Raw genomic sequence first — 23,989 nt, forward strand, 5'->3', positions numbered from 1 at the left:
CAATGTAGTTTTATGTGGCATCAAGTTGTTCTTCTTTGACTCGAGTCGTACTAAAGCGATACTTTGTCTCTATTCTATGAAAAATGTTGAGTAACACTTTCTATTGATACCCTCTTCATAATGCATTATGAGCACATTTATAATGCTTTATGATCTATGAATAATGCAATATAATACACAACATATTATTTTTCTACTGTATAATAACGAATGCTTCTTCCTCTGTTTCTTTCCTCCAGATCAAGGCCTTGCAGGTGCGCCCGGTGAGGCTGGATGAGGATGAGGCCATGCAGGAGATCAACAGACCCAACAGGAGCACCTCTAAAGAACACCTCAGTGAGGTAAGAGAGACCCACTCCCAGACCATCAGACCCCTAGATAGGCTAGGGCGGTATACCGTATATATTGTATACCGGGGTATTTGGAAAAAGCCACAGGATGGTTTTTCAAACCGTCAATACCGTCAAAAGTATTTCGATACATTTTAATATTTGTAGCTACTTTTAAGTTAATACCTGCAGTGAACTTGTGCAATACGTTAGCAGATAAAGCCAGTTGTGTTGTTCATTTCACCTGTCACATTATTTTACATTATGAAGCTTACCGTAGTTCCCCAGAACAGTTGAGCCAGTCACGTGTTTGTTTGTAAATAGCACAACGGGAGACAGCGGGAGCTGGTGAGTCCATATCCCTCTAAATGTATTGGCGATTCTTTGTTGTGTGGATCACAAGAGGTACACTTGTATACAATTCACTACTAAATGTTTGCCATCAGATATCTTAAAATGGCTTTCTGACAGAAGTCAAAGAGCTCTGGATGAGTTGTCTGCACAGCTGCCATTTATTCCATGTGCTTCCTACTAGCATTTTTTTCTCCTCTGCTCCATGGACACATAATGCTCTTCCTTCAGAAAAGCATGCATCACAATTTTGTTCATTTGCACAATTTCTCTCTTTCACTTTCGCTTGTAAATGTCCACACTCACCGAAAATAACTTTCGGTAGCTACTAGCTATGCTTGAATAACTTCATGAGCTGGATTGGCCTGTCTTTGCAATTAGTTTATGTTTGTTTTTTCACTCGTTAGCATTTAGCTAACAGCTTCTATGTGATTTCACTATAAGTTTGTGCTAATTTTGTTAGAATTCTGGTAATAGAGGCCCAATGGGCTTTTCTTGCATATTTAGCGCCCCCTTGTGTGCTATGCCGGTAATACTGTAAATCACAGGCTAAGAGAAGGACGGTATGACATTATGAAAATCTGGATACCGTCCAAGCCTACCCCCAGACCATCAGACCTTTAGACCATCAGACCCCCAGACCATCAGACCCCCAGACCCTCCCGGCTATGTTGTTATGTATCCCGGACGAGCCTCCAAATATGCTATGGCCAAAGTAAACCATGTTGCAATAACCAGAAAACCAAACCATTAGCTGAATATATCAATACATGCCACATCATGAGTCAATAAAAAAAAAAAAAACATGTCTGCCTACCTTGTTACAACGTGGTTAGCTAGGGCTGTAACTTCCCCAGACCCTCCAGACCTCCTAACAGGAGACCAGACCAGCAGCAGGCTATCTAGTTACCTAGACCAGGGCTGTGGGGCCCTGAGGAGGTGAGAGAGAGAGAGTGGGGCAGAGAGGCAGCAGTGAGAGGGCAGCTGGTGCAGTAGCTCATTCTGGCACAGACTCACATGTCATAAATCCCCATGCATTAGAAAACCTGCCTGATCCACAGCGACAAGCAGAAAACTGTTAGCGAAGCCACACAGACACACAGCTATCATACTAGGTCTGCATCCCAAATTACACCCTATTCCCTATATAGTGCACTACCTTTGACCAGGGCCTATACTGCCCAATAGGGATTAGGGTGCCATTTGGAATGTTGCCTAGATGCCCTGCAACATTCATATCCTGCTATTGTTATGTAGATGTGACCTAAGACTGTTCCGCCAGGTGGTAGCTGACCCTCGCCGACCCGGACAGCAAAGAGTTAAAGGTCTTTCCAATTACTGTCGTGTGTGCGTCCATATGCTAGCACATTTAAAAGACGAGTGGGTGGCATAGAAAACAGAGGCAGCTAAGGTGTCGGTTGGCGCTAGGGATGAAATAATGCAATTTAGATACAGGAAAAGTAATACGAATTTATGCCAAATCCCCAAGCGGGGTCATTTTAAATCAATGTAGAATATGCTTCCTAACTAATGCCTGTCAACCAGGCCTCCCAAACCTCAGTAAATTCAATTAGACAGTTCATTTAGCTGGAGGATGTAAATGGGGGATATGGGGGAGGATATGGGGGTTGCAAGTTCTACAGTCAAATAAGTGATTTGAGGAAAGATTATGGAGAAAAAAGATTTTAATGAACTAAATGCGTTGTTCAAGCTATTCAGAATTCCCAAAGAAAATCTAGAGATGTGGAGAGAGAGAAAAAAACACTCCCCCACCCTCATTCACATTTTATTTTCCCTTCCCCCTCATTTTCTAAGCCTCCTCTCTCTGTCTCTGCCTCTCTCTCTCCCCTCTGCCATTCCTCATGAATTTGTGTAAAAGGCTGTTTTTTAATGAAAAAGTCAGGAGAAAGAGCCGGGATTGGCAGATAAAAGGGTCCTGGCGGATGACAGTTCTGACAGGCAAATGCGACAGTGAAAGGGTGTTGGGGTATGGGAGGAGGAGGGGGGAACTGTTGAAATTGCATGCTGTAATCGCCGACGGTGTTAGATATGGCATGTCTCTCTAATCTCCTGCCAAATAGATAGTGCAAAGACGTTGATCGCTGTAGCAATGCCATCCATCCCTAGCTATCCATCTCTTTAAACCACAGATAGCGTCTCTGAGCAGAGCTGGGCCCACTCAGGGCGAGGCCTGTCTGGCCGCTGCTGGAGAGAACAAACAGTCATTTTCATTAAATGCATACCTCATATTTGATACCTACATCAAGTGGTCCCAGGCTGTAAGAGTTCTTAGCTAATGATGTACTGTACTGTAGCTGTGATTCATGAGCCAAATGGATTTTGTGTTGTTGGACCAGCCCCTGGTTCAGCTGGGCCTCGGCAGAAAGTTGCCGTACAGGCAGGGATTAGGGAAATGTGGAGGGAGATTTTCTGTGCATCTGTGTTAGTGTGTGGCGGGGAGTTGGAAGGGAGAAAGAGGGTAGGGGGGGAGAGAGGGTGGCAGTGCTGCTGGGGTCTCACCCTCCCACCAGCCCAGCCACCCACTCCTACTGGAGAGCTGGGAGGCCTGCTGCTGGCTGTATGCTGGAAGCTGGCTCCGTTTTTACACACACACTTCACACTCCGCCGAGCCCTGATTGGCCCATTTCAGTTCCCGCACCTCAAAAACCAATAGTCTGGCCCGTAGAAAAACCAACAGCCAGGCCCCACCCTGCTTGTCGCCGTGGCTTTGAGGGTCGGGGGAGGGGGCGTGGAAATGGGGAGAGGATTAGGGGGCGAATTTAGCAACATTTCTGTTCTCCGGGGCTGTTTAGTTAACCCTAAAACGCAGCCAGCGTCCTTCACACCCCCCTGACTCCCCCCTACCTCGCTGCTGCCTCGCTGGGGCAGGTTCTTAAATCTTTTTTGAAGTCCTAAGCGCTTCAGAAATCCATTGAGAGCCATGTATAATGGCTTTTAAGAGAGAGTGTTTAGCTGTATCCCAACCCCATGGCTTATGAACCGCTGCCTGCTTTAATGGATTCTTCCCCTCTTCTCTTCACCCAGACTAAATCCAATGGATTGTCCCTCATTATCATTTAAATAAGCCTCTCTTTCTACTCCAAACGCTCCAACTTGAATGAACCCTGCATAGTAAGGCTAATTCCAAATGGCCTTGGCCTCCCATTACTGCACTGAGTCACACACACATGCACACACACACACATTATGCACGCACGCACGCACATTCACACACACACACACACACTACACATTATTTTGCCCCTTTGTGTCCACATATATGGCTGGCCCTGCCCCTCTACCCTCTACCCCTCCCTCTCTCTCAGGTGGTGGGGACAGGAGGGGTGAATGGAGAGGGAATAGTCTTTTGATTCCCGCAGAGCTGACTTTCCGGTTCACCGTAGGACAGCTCCCTAATTGTCACAGTGGGGTTGAGACTGTGATTCAGAAGGCACAGAGGCACTGATGAGGGCTAAAGCACAGAGGAAGGTGTGGGAGGGAGGGATGGAGAGATGGAGGGATTGGAGGTACTATGGACAAAATTGGTCTAGCAGAAAAGTCCCCTCCTGAGGCTGCAAATTGCCAATCGAAATGGAGGAATAAAGGGGGGAAAGTGGAAGGAGAGGAAGGAAAGGGAGATTTGGAGATTGGTATTCTGACTGTGACCTGAGTGAGTGACGGAGAGAGAGAGAGAAAAAGAGAGAGATGGACTCTCTCTGTCAGAGGCCTCGTCTATCAACAGAAGCGAGCACACTATGTCAGCATACACATGACAGGTTTATTATGTAGTATCAGTGTATTTGATATTATATATAAGTGAATGAGACAATCAATGACAACCATTATTGGGTTTGTCCTATGGAGCGATTTCAGTGCCAACAGAAATTGTATTTAAATTCCATAATTCTGAATTTGTATTAGGATATTGAATTTCCATTTAATATTTTTGAATTTGTAATGCACAAATTGAATCATTGAATTCATAAATTGAAATTGTATTTCATGACTTGAATCTGAATTTAATGAATATTGCATTCAGTTAAAGATTTCAATTTAATGGTATTTTAATATTCAATATTTATATATTCAGTTTAAATACGGTAGATACACAGCAAATTAATGCAGTATCAAGTTTCTAAACTATAATTTAAAGTTTATCAAAGTTTCATATATTCAACTTCTCAGATGCATTCAGATTGAGTTTTCAAATTAAGTTCTTTAAATTCAGATTCAAAACCAGAGGCAACATCCTGGTACTTTGCCAGTCAGGAATGGCAGAGGAGCACAGATATAATCCACTGCTCTCTGTGGTAAATGGAAGCTTCAGGCGGTTTCTGAAGCCAATGTGGCATGTTACATTTATTTTCTTCCTATGTGTTTGGCTCTAGCGTTTGGACCGTTTTGGCTATAAACTATTATGACCCCATTCCTGAAAGCTTCGACTCTGGAACATGAGTAATTTGTCTGAGACCTGAAACGTTGCATTGTCTGGTGTACAGGAGACCTGGGTTAGAACCCCATCAGCCAAACTAACACGTCTTCAGGTCTCAGGCAAGGTTGCTCATCACATGCATGGATCACCAAACCACCTCTGTTGCACTCTCATTAAATGAGGTGCAAAGATCCTTCTGCTTCTGTTTGCCACAGAAAGTAGTGTTGTTGTGCAGTAGGCCTGATTTCAAACCCAGTCAGTTATATTGGTGCTATGATCTCTGAGTATGAGGTCAAAGGGTGGTGAAATGTAACTGAGGTGGTTCGATGAACCACGCTCTTTTGATGAGTAACTTTACTGGAGACTTGAACTCATCCCTATGGGCTTTAGCTGTGGGCTAACACAGTCCTGTGACATGCAGGAGACCTGGTTCAAACCCAGTCAGTCACAAGAGCACGATTAAATAGGGAGTGGAAAAGCTATCCTTAGAAGGGCTTTGACAGGGCTATTCAACTATTTTATTATTGGGGCCAAATTTCGTTTTTTGTGAGAATCCGTTCCAACATGTCCTGCGCGGGCTGTGAGGGGAACAGAAGGCATGTCCATGCTCCAGAGAGTCTGAGCTTTCAGGAATGGGGTCATAATAGCTTATAGCCAAAAACAGTTCAAACGCTAAAGACAAATTCTTTGGAAGATAATACATTTAACCATTCACATTAGCTTCAGAAACAACAATAAGCTTATTTCTACCACAGAGAGTGTTCTGTTCTTCTCTACACTTCCTGGCTGGCAAAGTGTCAGGATGTTGTCTCTGGTTTTGAATCTGAATTTAGAGAACTGAATATAAGAAACTTTGATAAACTTGAAATGATAGTTTGTAAACTTGATACACAGAAAATGTATGCACTATATTGAAACTGAATATATAAATATTGAATTTGAATATTAAATTGATATTGAATTTGAAAACTGAATGCAATATTCATTCAATTCAGTTTCAAATCTTGAAATACAAGTTCAATTTATGAATTCAATGATTAAAAAAATAAATTCAAAAATATTAAATCCAAATTCAATATCCTAATACAAATCCAAATTATGGAATTCAAATACAATTTCTGTTTGCACTGAAATCGCTCCATATTGTCCATACATGCATACAAAACTCAACTTTGACCATGAACTACACCCCATTACTTATACTGTAAATGTTATCCCACTCCACTAAATCATTTTTACACAAATCAATGAAAGATGGGTTGTTAAGGGTGATGCAATGGAATGGTATATTTATTTAGTGGTATACTGTATTTATGTTTCATCTGAGCTGTTGTTCACTCCAAAAACAGGGGAGACAGAAGGTTAACATGAATATTGATATTAAACTATAGCGGCTTCATCATGTCTGTGTCAGCGGCTGGCTCATGGCCCCTAAAGGTCAACCCTGTTCTCCTCTCTCTCTACAGAGCTCCACTCACTCGCTGTCAGGCCGGGGCTACTCGGTAAGTGACATTTTCATGCTTCATGGCTTTTACGGCAGAATTACAATCTCCAACGGCCCTCTTTATGGCCCCGCCGCTCGATACTTTTATTATGTTAAATAGAGTAATGGAGAAATCATGAAATTAGGGACATTAATCTTGAATGACTGGTTAAATTGGATGAAGGAAGGGAAGAGACTGAGCCCCAAATGGCACCCTATTCCCTACGTAGTGCACTACTTTTGACCAGGGCCCCATAGGGCTCTGGTCAAAAGTAGTGCACTATATAGGGAATAGGGAGCCATTTGGTATGTAGCCAAGGTGTCTTGCTCTACCTTGCGTAAATGTGCCTGTTTTATTGACATCCATCACATCAGGCCAGGCAGGCAGGCAGCCATTCAGCGGTTCAGCAGTTTAAGTGTTAGAGGAGATATCTTCCTCCAACTGCCTGCCATCTAGTCATTTGATTCAGTTGTCAGACAATATGCTTAAAAGCCTTTTTAAAAAGTGAGTGCCTGCATTGATACACAAAAGTAATTTTCCCCACTATACATATAATATAATATACTCCCTTATCGTTTTAGAAAACCCATAGCATAGCTGTTATTATGTAGGCCTATCTTATGAACAGGGGAAAAAACATTCAGCTCTATACTTTCGTTACCTTTGAATTGAAAATGAAGAATGTGTTCCTGTGTAAAGTGGTTTGAAAAAATCTTGTCAGCCCATTCCTTTTATAAAGTACACTGGCTCACTTAGTGTCACTAGGAAACTATATTTACCATTTAAAAGCATATTTTGCAGACTACACACCAGTATGTGTGTTTTTCAAACCTAATTAACATTTTCACTTGTCATTATTTGCAGAAAGCTGATGAGTATTGCTTTAATGATGAGGCTCGGAGTTGATAGAGGCAGTCGTGAGTCTTTCTAGTTGTCCTTGTTGTCCAACTCTTAGAAAAAAAGGGACTATCTAGAACCTTAAACGGTTCTTTGGCTGTCCCCATAGGAGAACTCTTTGAAGAACCATTTTCTGGTTCCATTTTTTGGTTCCTTTCCACAGAGGGTTCTACATGGAACCCAAAAGAGTTCTACCTGGAACCAAAAGGGGTTCTACGTGGAACCAAAAAGGATTCTCCTATGGGGATAACAGAAGAACCCTTTTGGAACCCTTTTTTCTAAGAGTGTACATGAAAGGGAGAATTTATAGAGAGACTTTTATCTCCCGTTACACCACTAGACCTTGCCTGTGAGTGACATTGCAATTCTTATTGTAGCTTCAGTGTTATCAAACAAATAAACAACATCTATAAATTGTTTGTCACTGCTAATCAGGGAAAGAGTATCTGCTGAGGTAGCGTTTCAAGAGCCAAACAAAGTTGAAGTTAAAAGGCATTGATCTGTGTGGGTCCTTATGCTACTGTGTGGAAATGGAACATGTCCCATTCCTATTCCCTCATGGCTGCATACTCTCACAGAGATGAAAACAAACCTCCCGGAAGCTGCTGCAGCCCTTTGGCTCGAGCTGTCAGTTTGTGTCTGGTGGAGGGAAGGAAGGAAGGAAGGAGAAGGCCCCCTCTTCATCTGTTCTTTACGGATAGCGAGGCAGGGGGAGGAGGAGAGAAGAGAGAGAATACGATCAACAAAGATCGAGAGAGAGGGCAGTAGAAAAGGAGGGAGGGAGGAAAGCAAGAAAAAAGCAAGAAAGTGCACAGGGGCAGGAAGTCTCACATTGTCCTATCTGATGGTGGAGCCCTCTGGGCTGCTTGTGGGCAGACTGATTCAGAGGGTTGGCTCTCTCAGAGAGTGCTCAGCTCTGGCTTCTGGGGCCGTACAGGGGCCCTTATCAGCAGGTGCTCTGGGCTCTGTGGTGGGGCCTCGGGGCCCCCAGGAGCCTGTCTGAGAGGGGGAGAGAGAGAGAGAGAGAGAGAGAGAGAGAGAGAGACGAAGGCAGCCAAGGGGGGGTGTTGTGGCTGGTGGAAGTAGGGAGTGTGGGAGGGGATGGCGGAGGGTTGAAGGACAGCCAGACAGGCACACAGAGAAGAGTTACAGATAGCAGGAACTGTGTTGTCTGATGGTCAGCCCTGGGCTCTGATCACCATCTCCTGCCCTGCCTGCCCCGTTTCTCCCAAAAACCGTCAGGCGGGGAGGTGGGGGCGATGGGGGGTGGTTTTATCTGTCACTAGGCACTAAGAGGTCAAAACCCCAATCTCTCTTGACAGTTTTCCACTTCTATAGGAGATAACACCTCCGCTGTTTCCCCAGACATACATCTCTGACGCTACATGCCTGCCTGCCTGCAAGGCTGCTTTATCGGAGAGGTTAATTTGAGACGTAAAAGAAGACGCTCAGATTTAGACGCATACGGAATTGAGGACTAGAGCCATAGCACATTGTAAAGGTTCAGTTGTAAAAAATAATATATTGTTGGAACATAATATTTATAGGTACATGTATTAACGTACAATATGGCTAGTTCTCCATTGGCATACATGAGCTGTACACATACATTTTCAGAGATAAAGAGCAAACCGTTTTCTTAGTTGATGACTGTACACACCATCCATAATCCGACTCCTTACACTAATCTGTTTAAAACTCGACCGCTGACAACAGGCAATATACAGCACAACCACTGAGCACCACTATCAGCTTGAGGTACAAGTGGATGTAGAATAGTTTCAGAACCTGCTTCCCTCTCCTCTCTTCTGTGTTCCTCTGGCTTTATTACAGTGTCACACGTTTGGGAGACAATATCTGGCCCATTTCCTCAGCTGTTCACCACCTGCTTGTTTTTACAGCAGAGAGGAGAATGAGATGGCCCCTGGCCCTACAGTGAGGGAAAAAAGTATTTGATCCCCTGCTGATTTTGTACGTTTGCCCACTGACAAAGAAATTATCCGTCTATAATTTTAATGGTAGGTTTATTTGAACAGTGAGAGACAGAATAACAACAAAAAAATCCAGAAAATGTTATAAATTGATTTGCATTTTAATGAGGGAAATAAGTATTTGACCCCCTCTCAATCAGAAAGATTTCTGGCTCTCAGGTGTCTTTTATACAGGTTACGAGCTGAGATTAGGAGCACACTCTTAAAGGGAGTGCTCCTAATCTCAGCTTGTTACCTGTATAAAAGACACCTGTCCACAGAAGCAATCAATCAATCAAATTCCAAACTCTCCACCATGGCCAAGACCGAAGAGCTCTCCAAGGATGTCAGGGACAAGATTGTAGACCTACACAAGGCTGGAATGGGCTACAAGACCATCGCCAAGCAGCTTGGTGAGAAGGTGACAACAGTTGGTGCGATTATTCGCAAATGGAAGAAACACAAAAGACTGTCAATCTCCCTCGGCCTGGGGCTCCATGCAAGATCTCACCTCGTGGAGTTGCAATGATCATGAGAATGGTGAGGAATCAGCCCAGAACTACACGGGAGGATCTTGTCAATAATCTCAAGGCAGCTGGGACCATAGTCACCAAGAAAACAATTGGTAACACACTACGCCGTGAAGGACTGAAATCATGCAGCGCCCGCAAGGTACCCCTGCTCAAGAAAGCACATATACAGGGCCGTCTGAAGTTTGCCAATGAACATCTGAATGATTCAGAGGAGAACTGGGTGAAAGTGTTGTGGTCAGATGAGACCAAAATCGAGCTCTTTGGCATCAACTCAACTCGCCGTGTTTGGAGGAGGAGGAATGCTGCCTATGACCCCAAGAACACCATCCCCACCGTCAAACATGGAGGTGGAAACATTATGCTTTGGGGGTGTTTTTCTGCTAAGGGGACAGGACAACTTCACCGCATCAAAGGGACGATGGACGGGGCCATGTACCGTCAAATCTTGGGTGAGAAACTCCTTCCCTCAGCCAGGGCATTGAAAATGGGTCGTGTATGGGTATTCCAGCATGACAATGACCCAAAACACACGGCCAAGGCAACAAAGGAGTGGCTCAAGAAGAAGCACATTAAGGTCCTGGAGTGGCCTAGCCAGTCTCCAGACCTTAATCCCATAGAACATCTGTGGAGGGAGCTGAAGGTTCGAGTTGCCAAACGTCAGCCTCGAAACCTTAATGACTTGGAGAAGATCTGCAAAGAGGAGTGGAACAAAATCCCTCCTGAGATGTGTGCAAACCTGGTGGCCAACTACAACAAACGTCTGATCTCTGTGATTGCCAACAAGGGTTTTGCCACCAAGTACTAAGTCATGTTTTGCAGAGGGGTCAAATACTTATTTCCCCCATTTTTGACATGCGTTTTTCTGGAGTTTTGTTTTGTTAATCTGTCTCTCACTGTTCAAATAAACCTACCATTACAATTATAGACTGATCATGTCTTTGTCAGTGGGCAAACGTACAAAATCAGCAGGGGATCAAATACTTTTCCCCCTCACTGTAAGTCTTTCTGGTGATTTATCTTTCTCTCTGGGGCCCTCGATAAAAACCTCCAGTCCTCCTCTGTGCCTCGCTCGGCGAGATAGGCTTTAAGAGACGGAGAGAAATGTCAAAATATCACGATGTGCCTATCTGCCCCTCCGATCTCCTCTGCAGGCTTGAAACGGAGCAGAGGAGGAAGACAGTTTACGAAAATAAAAAACTCCAGAGGAAGCGATTGAGCTTCCCCCAGCCTAGGCTGCTTAACCACTGAACCACTGAAGGCACAACTCTTGTTTTCCCCCCTTCACAATGTAGTCTCGAAAACCCGACCCTAGGCAACACAGTGACTAGGGCAGGATTTCCCAAACTCGGTGCTTGGGACCCCAAGGGGTGCACGTTTTGGTTTTTGCCCTAGCACTACACTGCTGATTCAAATAATCAAGAAATCATCAAGCTTTGATTATTTGAATCAGCTGTGTAGTGTTAGGGCAAAAAAGTAAATTTGGGGTCCCGAGGACCGAGTTTGGGAAACGCTGGACTAGGGTCTGGTTTCAATGATGGACTCATTATGTCACTGCCTACGTCGATAAAAAAAAACATCCAGGGACTGAAATACCAACAAATCAAGAGGCAGACATGCCAGAACGTCGCGATTCAAAACCAAAGTTTGCAGGCAAAACCTTTACAGTGGTTTTAGTTAAGGTAGCTGATGCAAACTAGCCACCTGCGAAATGCACTCATTAAAAATAACCTCTGTGATCTCCATCTTGCTAGCTACTATTTTGTATTTTATTCAAGCAGATAAAGTAGTGACATAGGCGGTGACGTAGTTCCTCTATGCCAAAAGAGTCCATCATTGAAACCTGACCCTAGTCACTGTGTTGCCTAGAGTCCGGCTTTCCAGACTATTCACAATGATTGTAGATAGACCTTGCACTGAGCTGCACTTGGTGCAGTTGGAATGCTGATACTGTACGTTTTTGGGAGGGTTAATCAGTATGTTGTTTGCGGTTACAACCTAAGCTGGAATGTCTAGTTTGAGTGTTTATAGCTCTCAGACACACCTGTTGGGTATTACCCTGCTTTGGCTTATTTAATTGTATTTTATGCTTATGAGTCTACACTCAAACACAACATTCGCAAAGTCATCTGTGCATTTCTAAAACAGCCTCATTTAATTGATTTGGCATTCATGACCTCCGCTTTGTTCGAAATAAATGTCATTGTCTCACAAGGAAGGTTAAAATACAAAATATCTTTATCAAATACAAGGATTTTGTCACTTAATTATAATAGGCACTATTAAAAAGCTTCACGGTTTATTTAACAAAACGACACGATTTATCGGATTAAATGTTAAATAAACCGATTGTTATAAAAGCCAAGGAAGGAAATTGAGGGGAAATTATACAACATATTTAATGTGATTTTACTATAATCTCGCTCAGTGAACATAACGTCACATATTACCCACCGATACACCCTATGAGCTGACAAAGGCCCTATCCTTTCCCCTACGTTAAAACTCTCTTGCTCTCTCTCTCTCTTGCTCTCTCTCTTTCTCCACAGTAGATTTGTCTCTTCTGTCTCACCTTGAAACTCCCACATCCCAGACCACCCGCTGTTCGGCCATAGTTTCCATCGTCTTGCAGGTGTCTAGCTACATACCAGCGGCCCCTGCACATTGTGAAAATTAGTAAAAGAAACCAATGGCCCAGCAGGACAGGGTTGGAGCCCTGACATTGTCCGCCCCTCTAGTGGGGCGTTGTCTGTCAGGGGCGCTCCAGAAGGGCTGTCCGGGTTGAAAACCCTATTTGTTTATCCCTGTGTGCGGGCCTGCTTCAGAGCAAGAGCATGCTGCTCCCCTCTCGCCAGGGGAGCCCGGCTGTTGCCACTAGCAACAGATAAAAATGGCTGTTAACCACAGCAGGGCCCACAACACATCAATCATTTGCTCCAGATAAAGGCTTTAGGCTTCTGGGTGCTCAGCACGCTGAATGGGGGGGACAGAAAATCCCCTTTCCAGTTAATGTACCGCCCCTATGGTGGAGGGGTGGAGATGCCATTTAAATCCGCCAACACAAAAGGTACTCTGGGAGAGGTCATTTAAATAAAAAGGCGACATGGTGAATTAGTGCAGGCCTGGCCTCAGAATCCACCGGTATAGTTGACTTGTTCTAAATGAACTCTTAATTGCTTTTGCCCACTTGGCTTTGCGCCTAAGGCTTTGTGCAAGAGTTGGGGAGTTCGGCATCACTGCATATCCGCATATGGTTTTTCGAATGGAATTGATATTAGTGATTGAAAAACAACTTAGAACGACCTAGAGGGCTGTGAAGTGATTTTGGCTTTGTGGCATTTTTCACTAGAGGTGAATGGTTCATTTCAGCCCTTTCTCAATCCAAACCACTGTGAAAGTAGAACTAATATTAGAGAATGTACAAGGCTCTATGTAAATCTAATAGATTCAAAAATTTATCTCAGCGTTACGATCAAACATGTTAGTTATTTCACACTGAAACACACATACCCCAGGGGCATTGTCACGTTCGTTGAAGGACGGGTCAGACCAAGGCGCAGCGTGATATACGTACATGTTTATTTACTGATAAACACCACGACAAAACAACAAATGAAACGAAACGTGAAGTCCAAGGTACCACACACAACATACCTTACATGGAACAAGATCCCACAACCCACTAGTGCCAATAGGCTGCCTAAGTATGATCCCCAATCAGAGACAACGAGCTACAGATGCCTCTGATTGGGAACCACACCGGCCAACATAGATCTACACATAATAGATCGAAACATAGAACATACACAACAAAGAACATGCACACCCTGACTCAACATATAAGAGTCCCCTGAGTCAGGGCGCGACAGTAGCCCCCCCCCCCCAAAGGTGCGGACTCCGACCGCACAACATAAACATAACAGGGTAGGGGCCGGGTGGGCATTCCGCCTCGGAGGCGGATCCGGCTCGGGGCGTTTTGACCTCTCACTTTCCGCCTCCCTGTTGCGCCCCTGGTCTGGTCTGGTCTGGACCTCGGCGCGCTACTTCCCCTCTCCTTCCTCCCACGATACTCCAGGCCCTGTCTGGACCCTGGTGTGGGAGACCCCGAACCTGGAGAGGGGCTGATGTCATGGTCTGGAGTGGAGCCGCTGACCGGAGCTGGATCAGGCACCGGTGGAGCGGACTGCTCTGGCTCCGGAGTGGAGCAGCTGACCGGAGCTGGATCAGGCACCGGTGGAGCGGACTGCTCTGGCTCCGGAGTGGAACAGCTGATCGGAACTGGATCAGGCACCGGTGGAGCGGACTGCTCTGGCTCCGGAGTGGAGCCACTGACCGGAACTGGACAACCCCGGTGGAGCGGACTGCTCTGGCTCCGGAGTGGCGCAGCTGACCGGAGCTGGATCAGGCACCGGTGGAGCGGACTGCTCTGGCTCCGGAGTGGAGCAGCTGACCGGAGCTGGATCAGGCACCGGTGGAGCGGACTGCTCTGGCTCCGGAGTAGAACAGCTGATCGGAACTGGATCAGGCACCAGTGGAGCGGACTACTCTGGCTCCGGAGTGGAGCCGCTGACCGGAACTGGACTAGACACCGGTTGAGCGGACTGCTCTGGCTCCGGAGTGGCGCAGCTGACCGGAGCTGGATCAGGCACCGGTGGAGCGGACTGCTCTGGCTCCGGAGTGGAGCAGCTGACCGGAGCTGGATCATGTTGACTCCAATGCTTCCCACAGTTGTGTCAAGTTGGCTGGATGTCCTTTGGGTGGTGGACCATTCTTGATACACATGGGAAAATGTTGAGCCCGAAATACCCAGCAGCGTTGCAGTTCTTTACACAAACCGGTTCACCTGGTACCTACTATCATACCACGTTCAAAAGCACTTCAATATTTTGTCATGCACATTTACCCTCTGAATGGCACACATACACAATCCATGTCTCAATTGTCTCAAGGCTTAAAAATCCGTCTTTAACCTGTCTCCTCCCCTTCATCTACACTGATTGAAGTAGATTTAACAGGTGACATCAATAAGAGTTCATAGCTTTCACCTGGATTCACCTTCTCAGTCTATGTCATGGAAAGGGATAGTGATAATTCCACTCTATCATATGTTACATACACCACAATCAAGGCCAAATTACATGCTACTTCCATTTATAAAAGCTCTGAACGCAGACTTGAATGCTTTAATAAGCGCTTTAATGAATGCTCTGGGTGTTAGGCCATTCTCCTAGATTTACTATGGCTTTTATAGCCCATTATAACATACAATTTGCATCAGTAAATTACAATGCTTGATATCATTATCCAAACCTAAACCTGATCATAAATTAAACCTCCAATTACAAACATCTACCTGTCTGGGGAGTGATCTCTGGCTACATTCTCACCAGGGGGGGAAATGAAGAACAGAGGGTAGAGAGGGAGAGAAAGAGGGGAGAGGGTAGAGAGGGAGAGAAATGTGAGAGAGAGGGGAGAGAGTAGCCTCCTGTGGATTGTGAATAACTTAACTTTGTCAGTCAGAGGCATTCATTCATGTAATCAGCCCTGGCTCTTTCTCTCTGCCTCCTCTCCTTTGTGCTCAGCTGCATCCTGTTTCATTGATCATCCTTGAGATGTTTCTACAACTTTTTACAACAAATTCAATTCATTGGACATGATTTGGAAAGGCACACACCTGTCTATATAAGGTCCCACAGTTGACAGTGCAGAGCAAAAACCAAGCCATGAGGTTGAAGGAATTGTCCTCCGAGACAGGATTGTGTCGAGGCACAGATCTGGGGAAGGGTACCAAAACATTTCTGCAGCATTGAAGGTCCACAAGAACACGATGGCCTCCATCATTCTTAAATGGAAGAAGATTGGAACCACCAAGACACTTCCTAAATCTGGCCGCCCGGCCAAACTGAGCAATCGGGGGAGAAGGGCCTTGGTCAGGGAGGTGACCAAGAACCCGATGGTCACTCTGACAGAGCTCGAGAGTTCCTCTGTGGAGATGGGAGAACCTTCCAGAAGGACAACCATCTCTGCAGCACTCCACCAATCAGGCCTTTATGGTAGAGTGGCCAGACGGAAGCCACTCCTCAGTAAAAGGCACATGACAGCCCGCTTGGACTTTGCCAAAAGGCACCTAAAGGATTCAGACCATGAGAAACAAGATTCTCTGGTCTGATGAAACCAAGATTGAACTCTTTGGCCTGAATGCCAAGCGTCACGTCTGGAGGAAACCTGGCACCATCCCTATACGGTGAAGCATGGTGGTGGCAGCATCATGCTGTGGGGATGTATTTCAGCGGTAGGGACTGGGAGACTAGTCAGGATCGAGGGAAAGATGAACGGAGCAAAGTACAGAGAGATCCTTCATGAAAACCTGCTCAAGAGCGCTCAGGACCTCAGACTGGGGCGAAGGTTCACCTTCCAACAGGGCAACAACCCTAAGCACACAGCCAAGACCACACAGAAGTGGCTTCGGGACAAGTCTCTGAATGTCCTTGATTGGCCCAGCCAGAGCCCGGACTTGAACCTGATCTAACATCTCTGGAGAGCTTTTACATTGATAGAAGATACAATCTATCTGCAATATTAAGCTGATCCATTCCCCCCCCCCCCCAATTTTTTTTTAAAATAATAATAATATTAATTTTTCTTTCAACTAAAAATATAAAAATAAAAATAAAAAAAAACATCTCTGGAGAGACCTGAAAATAGCTATGCAGCGACGCTCCCCATCCAACCTGACAGAGCTTGAGAGGATCTGCACAGAAGAATGGGAGAAACTCCCTAAATACAGGTGTGCCAAGCTTGTAGCGTCATACCCAAGAAGACTTGAGGCTGTAATCACTGCCAAAGGTACTTCAACAAAGTACTGAGTAAAGGGTCATTTACATACTTATGTAAATGTTATATTTCCGTTTTAAATGTTTTATACATTTGCAAAAATTTCTAAAAACCTGTTTTTGCTTATTATGGGGTATTGTGTGTAGGTTGATGAGGAAAAAAATAAAAATATATTCAATTTTAGAATAAGGTTGTAACGTAACAAAATGTGGAAAAAGTTAAGGGGTCTGAATACTTTCCGAATGCGCTATATATTTAACATATGCCATTTAGTATACACTTATTCAAAGTGACTTGGATAAAAGTATTGCGTGCATACTGTGCATTTTTAACTCATGGGTGGTCCTGGGAATCAAACCCACCATTCTGGCGTTACAAGAACCACACTCCATGCTCTACCAACTGAGCTACAGAGGACGATGCTCTCTCTCGCTAGCCTTCAACCTGATTATACGCTGAAGGGAACATAATAAATAATGGGAATGTTTTATGCCGCTGCAGTTGATTAATTCAGCACCACTAGTGTAATATTAGTCAAAGGTAGAGACACACAGACAGACACATGTCCGTCCCCTCCAGGTATCCACCGGAAACCATTTTAGATCTGGGAAAAAAAATACATTTGTGATTTTGAGGCCCTCTTTCAAGAGACAGCACATCTTGTCTTGCCTTGTTCCATCCTCTATTCCCACATGTGAAAACATCTTACTGCACTGCTGTGCCTAGCTATTGAAATCCTCTCTCCGCCTAGTCTCTTTCGCGAGCGCCCTAACGATTGTTTCAGGAAACAAGCAGGAAACATGCCTGTGATGGCCAAATCTTACTGAGAGAGGAAGAACAAAAGGTGCTATGCAACAGATAGCTGCAGGCTTGTGTCAGAGGAAGGCCCGAAAAATTGTCAAAGACTCCAGCCACCCAAGTCATAGACTGTTCTTTTGGCTACCGCATGACAAGTGGTACCGATGCACCAAGTCAGGACCCTGAACAGCTTCTACCCCCAATTCATAAGTCTGCTAAATAGTTACAGTGAGGGAAAAAAGTATTTGATCCCCTGCTGATTTTGTATGTTTGCCCACTGACAAAGACATGATCAGTCTATAATTTTAATGGTAGGTTTATTTGAACAGTGAGAGACAGAATAACAACAAAAAAATCCAGAAAAAAATGCATGTCAAACATTTTATAAATTGATTTGCATTTTAATGAGGGAAATAAGTATTTGACCCCTCTGCAAAACATTACTTAGTACTTGGTGGCAAAACCCTTGTTGGCAATCACAGAGGTCAGATGTTTCTTGTAGTTGGCCACCAGGTTTGCACACATCTCAGGAGGGATTTTGTTCCACTCCTCTTTGCAGATCTTCTCCAAGTCATTAAGGTTTCGAGGCTGACATTTGGCAACTCGAACCTTCAGCTCCCTCCACAGATTTTCTCTGAGCTTAAGGTCTGGAGACTGGCTAGGACACTCCAGGACCTTAATGTGCTTCTTCTTGAGCTACTCCTTTGTTGCCTTGGCCGTGTGTTTTGGATCATTGTCATGCTGGAATACCCATCCACGACCCATTTTCAATGCCCTGGCTGAGGGAAGGAGGTTCTCACCCAAGATTTGACGGTACATGGCCCCGTCCATCGTCCCTTTGATGCGGTGAAGTTGTCCTGTCCCCTTAGCAGAAAAACACCCCCAAAGCATAATGTTTCCACCTCCATGTTTTTGATGGTGGGGATGGTGTTCTTGGGGTCATAGGCAGCATTCCTCCTCCTCCAAACACGGTGAGTTGAGTTGATGCCAAAGACCTCGATTTTGGTCTCATCTGACCACAACACTTTCACCCAGTTCTCCTATGAATCATTCAGATGTTCATTGGCAAACTTCAGACGGCCCTGTATATGTGCTTTCTTGAGCAGGGGGACCTTGCGGGCGCTGCAGGATTTCAGTCCTTCACGGCGTAGTGTGTTACCAATTGTTTTCTTGGTGACTATGGTCCCAGCTGCCTTGAGTTCATTGACAAGATCCTCCCGTGTAGTTCTGGGCTGATTCCTCACCATTCTCATGATCATTGCAACTCCACGAGGTTAGATCTTGCATGAAGCCCCAGGCAGAGGGAGATTGACAGTTATTTTGTGTTTCTTCCATTTGCGAATAATCGCACCAACTGTTGTCACCTTCTCACCAAGCTGCTTGGCGATGGTCTTGTAGCCCATTCCAGCCTTGTGTAGGTCTACAATCTTGTCCCTGACATCCTAGGAGAGCTCTTTGGTCTTGGCCATGGTGGAGAGTTTGGAATCTGATTGATTGATTGCTTCTGTGGACAGGTGTCTTTTATACAGGTAACAAACTGAGATTAGGAGCACTCCCTTTAAGAGTGTGCTCCTAATCTCAGCTCGTTACCTGTATAAAAGACACCTGGGAGCCAGAAATCTTTCTGATTGAGAGGGGGTCAAATACTTATTTCCCTCATTAAAATGCCAATCAATTTATAACATTTTTGACATGCGTTTTTCTGGATTTTTTTGTTGTTATTCTGTCTCTCACTATTCAAATAAACCTACCATAAAAATTATAGACTGATCATTTCTTTGTCAGTGGGCAAACATACAAAATCAGTAGGGGATCAAATACTTTTTTCCCTCGCTGTAGTTAAATAGTTAACCAAATAGCTACCAGGACGATCTGCATAGCCCTTTTTGTCCGAACTTTTTTTTTACTCATCACATACGCTGCTGCTACTGTTTACTATCTGTCACTTTATTCCTAGTTATATGCACATATCTACCTCAATTACCTCATACCCCTGCATATCGCCTCAGTACTGGTACCCCTTGTATATAGCCAAGTTATTCATTGTATAAATATTATTACCTTTATTATTACCTGTTTTATTTTTATATTGTTTCTCTATTTTCTTTCTCTCTACATTGTTGGGAAGGACCCGTAAGTAAGCATTTCACTGTTAGTCCACACCTGTTGTTTACGAAGCATGTGATGAATAACATTTGATTTGATTTGATTTGATTTGGTTTTGTTTGGCACAGCGCTGAGAGCAGAGCAAACAACCTGTACTGTGAGACTAAAGACCCGTGGGCCTCACCGAACCCCAAGAGCTCCCACCACCGCCTAAACAAAGCCTGAAATGAAGGAGAGCCTGGGGCTGGCATATTAACACCACTGCTAAAATGTTTATTTTATGGCCCTTGTGGATACCAGCATTGGGATTTCAGGGATGGAAAAATGAACACAGTTTCTTTCGCCTGCCTGCCTTTTGCAGTCTCTGATTTTAATCTAGCGTTTTTCTCATCTCTTTTTCTCCGTTGCTTCACTCTCTGCGACTTTCACACCTCCTACAACACTTCCTGAGCTAATTTTAAAGGTACGAAAACCCTGGCTCATAGCCTTTTAACGGTGTTACGTGATAATCTATACATTTTTCATTTTAAGTCCTAAAATCTGAATGTCTTTAGCTCTAATGCAGGCTGTAACTTTTGTTGCCAGTGGTTCGCGGCAAGGCCTTATTTAAGGTTACAAAGTAACCACACAAGATGATAATAGTACATTCCATAGAATTATCTTTGGCTTTCCCCCCTCCAGAAACTCACCAGAGCCAATCATATCCCCTCCACATAAGTGTGCGGTTCGCGAAACCATACAAAAAGTTAGTAAGTAGGTCATGTTCTGCCGATCGTCTTCTAATCACTCAACGAAACCACAATTTCTTCCATCTGAGCCCCTGAGCCTTGCTTCTGGGACTCCCAGCGCCAACACACTCGCTCATTTGGTTTTCTGTCATGATTTTTGTTTTCTCCTTTCCCTTATCTGACAGTCGACATGCGACACAACCCCCCTCCCCTCCCACACCTCCTCTCCCTCCTCCTCCCTCCCTCTCTCCAGAATGTGTCTGGTGGAGCAGCAGGTAAGGTGGCAGATTACAGGAGGAGCGGTATAATTATACTTCCTGCTGATTTTGCTCTGTTTATGAGGAAAATAACTTAATGACAGTGATGTATATTACGTCCCCTGAGGCCACGTACTGTAGAGTAGAGAGCATAGTCTGTGGAGGTGCTGGAGGAGCTATATCATTTTCTTTATCAGCTTCACCTACTACTGGCTGTTTGTTTGTGGGGTTTTTCTCTCTCTCTTTCTCTCTCTCTCATTCTCTCTCTCTCTCTCTCTCTCTCTCTCTCTCTCTCTCTCTCTCTCTCTCTCTCTCTCTCTCTCTCTCTCTCTCTTCTTTCTGAGAAAGTAAGAAAACAATAGCACGATGCGATGTCACCTCATTTCACTGCGGTTAGGCCTGGGGCTAACAGATGCGCAGAGCAGGTACAACCCAGATTTCCTGTAATGTGTGTGTGAGGCGTGTGGGCGCTCGCTGATGCTGCACGAAGCAAACAACAGCGGGCCTTGAACGTTCAAAGTTCACCCTGGTGGTGTGCAGCACGCCCATGCAGGCTAGCTCGTGGTAAGGGGGCCCTAACTAGCCCCTGGCTCCTCCACCACCCCCCCTCCCCACCACGGCTGACAAGCCAAGCCCTGTCATCTCCCCCCCCCAGGCCCTGCATAGTGTTTCCCATCTACGTGCTCTCACACACGCGGGCCAGATCTGATCTCCAAAATTGCAGATGAGTTTGTCTTTAGATAAAGGCGCTTAATCATAATTGCTTATCCGGTTTTCCATGTGGCATTCAACCAGTGGCGTAGTCCCACTGGCAGATGTCTGATCTCATAGTGTAGGCTGGATGGCTTACTTTCAGCAGCCTCACTCTCTCTGTGTCATTATTGGTGTTATTTGACTATATGTAAATCCCCAGTCAGTCAGTCAGTCAGTCAGTGTAAAGCTAAAGTCTGTGTCTCTGGGTACACCAGACAGATGGGGAAGAGTAGACGTGATTTGTCTTTGTCTCCTCAAAGGCCCCATGCACCTGTTGATATGAAAGCTACCTGTTTCACTATCTCTCATCTGACATAGACACTATCTGACCAAGATGTGTCTTTGCTTTGTCTTTGAAGCATGGATGAAACAGAAATAGTACACACTGGTTCTGATATATAGTCACATATTTCCCGATAATGTGAGAAATTGTGTTTTGCTTAGAGCTTCAATTAAATATTTGTTGGCATTTAGCCAATTATTCATCAGCCTACCACGGCCCTCCATGTAGTTCTCTATCCAGTCAAAGGGTCCCAAACATATCCCATTCCCTACATCACACAGAGCAGTCATCTGTACCTGCCTCACTACTAGGCAGGCCTATCCCCAGTGGGAGAGTGTATCACATTCTTCCCAGACCTCCTCCATGGGCCCCCAACCAACCAGAACCGAATACAACAGGTGTAGACCTTACAGTGAAATGCTTACTTACAAGCCCTTAACCAACAATTAAGTTTTGAAGAAAGAATACCTAAAAAAAAATATTATAATAAAAGTAACAAATAATTAAAGAGCAGCAGTAAAATAACAGTAGCGAGGCTATATACAGGGGGTACCGGCACAGAGTCAATGTGCTGGGGCACTGGTTAGTCAAGGTAATTGAGATAATATGTACATGTAGGTAGATTCCGGGATGCTGACCTTCTAGTCAGAGTTGCAAAGAAAAAGCCTTATCTCAGACTGGCCAATAAAAAGAAAAGATTAAGATGGGCATTCTGAGAAGGTCAGCATCCCGGAGTCGCCTCTTCACTGTTGACGTTGAGACTGGTGTTTTGCGGGTACTTTTTAATGAAGCTGCCAGTTGAGGACCTGTGAGGCGCCTGTTTCTCAAACTAGACACTCTAATGTATTTGTCCTCTTGCTCAGTTGTGCACCGGGGCCTCCCACTCCTCTTTCTATTCTGGTTATAGCCCGTTTGCGCTGTTCTGTGAAGGGAGTAGTACACAGCGTTGTACGAGATCTTCAGTTTCTTGGCAATTTCTTGCATAGAATAGCCTCCATTTCTCAGAACAAGAATAGACTGACGAGTTTCAGAAGAAAGTTTTTTGTTTCTGGCCATTTTGAGACTGTAATCGAACCCACAATTGCTGATGCTCCAGATACTCAACTAGTCTCAAGAAGGCCAGTTTTATTGCTTCTTTAAGTTTTCAGCTGTGCTAACATAATTGCAAAATGGTTTTCTAATGATCAATTAGCCTTTTAAAATGATAAACTTGGATTAGCAAACACAACGTGCCATTGGAACACAGGACTGATGGTTGCTGATAATGGGCCTCTGTACGCCTATGTAGATATTCCATAAAAAATCAGCCGTTTCCAGCTACAATAGCCATTTACAACATTAACAATGTCTACACTGTATTTCTGATCAATTTGATGTTATTTTAATTGACAAAAAAATTGCTTTTCTTTCGAAAACAAGGACATTTCTAAGTGACCCCAAACTTTTGAACGGTAGTATATATTTCATCCGAGTGGAGAAGTGCAACTGAAGCACGAAATTACTCTTTTTACATTCATGATTTGGAGCGAACCCTGACTAAAGCCAAGCAGAATTTACAATAAGAAGCAATTTAGATCTGCGTTTATAAAACACAGCAAGAATATTTTTCTGTGTTTTATCTTTGCTTTTCTGCGTGAAAAGAACCAGCATCCTGCGTTAACGCAACCCTCCTGTTCTTCACTCCGCCCACCACAGTGTGGACACCCTCCTGTTCTTCACTCCGCCCACCACAGTGTGGACACCCTCCTGTTCTTCACTCCGCCCACCACAGTGTGGACCCCCTCCTGTTCTTCACTCCGCCCACCACAGTGTGGACCCCCTCCTGTTCTTCACTCCGCCCACCACAGTGTGGACCCCCCTCCTGTTCTTCACTCCGCCCACCACAGTGTGGACCCCCTCCTGTTCTTCACTCCGCCCACCACAGTGTGGACCCCCTCCTGTTCTTCACTCCGCCCACCACAGTGTGGACACCCTCCTGTTCTTCACTCCGCCCACCACAGTGTGGACCCCCTCCTGTTCTTCACTCCGCCCACCACAGTGTGGACCCCCTCCTGTTCTTCACTCCGCCCACCACAGTGTGGACCCCCTCCTGTTCTTCACTACGCCCACCACAGTGTGGACCCCCTCCTGTTTTTCACTGACAACGCTCCGCCCACCACAGTGTGGACCCCCTCCTGTTCTTCACTCCGCCCACCACAGTGTGGACCCCCTCCTGTTCTTCACTACGCCCACCACAG

General features: G+C 45.0%; 1 protein-coding gene across 6 annotated transcripts in view; it reads left to right on the forward strand.

Annotated features, from left to right (window-relative positions):
• Positions 1-23,989, forward strand: part of LOC121530631 (autism susceptibility gene 2 protein-like) — a 375,807-nt gene that overhangs the window by 145,024 nt on the left and 206,794 nt on the right. For 5 of the 6 annotated variants that reach the window (XM_045226824.1, XM_045226825.1, XM_045226826.1 and 2 more), the window contains exons 3-4: positions 240-341; positions 6,579-6,614. In XM_045226824.1, the coding sequence (XP_045082759.1) occupies positions 240-341; positions 6,579-6,614 (138 nt within the window). The remainder of the gene's footprint in view (positions 1-239; positions 342-6,578; positions 6,615-23,989) is intronic. The other variant, XM_045226827.1, reaches the window with a different exon arrangement.

This window comes from Coregonus clupeaformis, chromosome 18, assembly GCF_020615455.1.
Source record: "Coregonus clupeaformis isolate EN_2021a chromosome 18, ASM2061545v1, whole genome shotgun sequence".
In the NCBI taxonomy this organism is placed as follows: domain Eukaryota; kingdom Metazoa; phylum Chordata; class Actinopteri; order Salmoniformes; family Salmonidae; genus Coregonus; species Coregonus clupeaformis.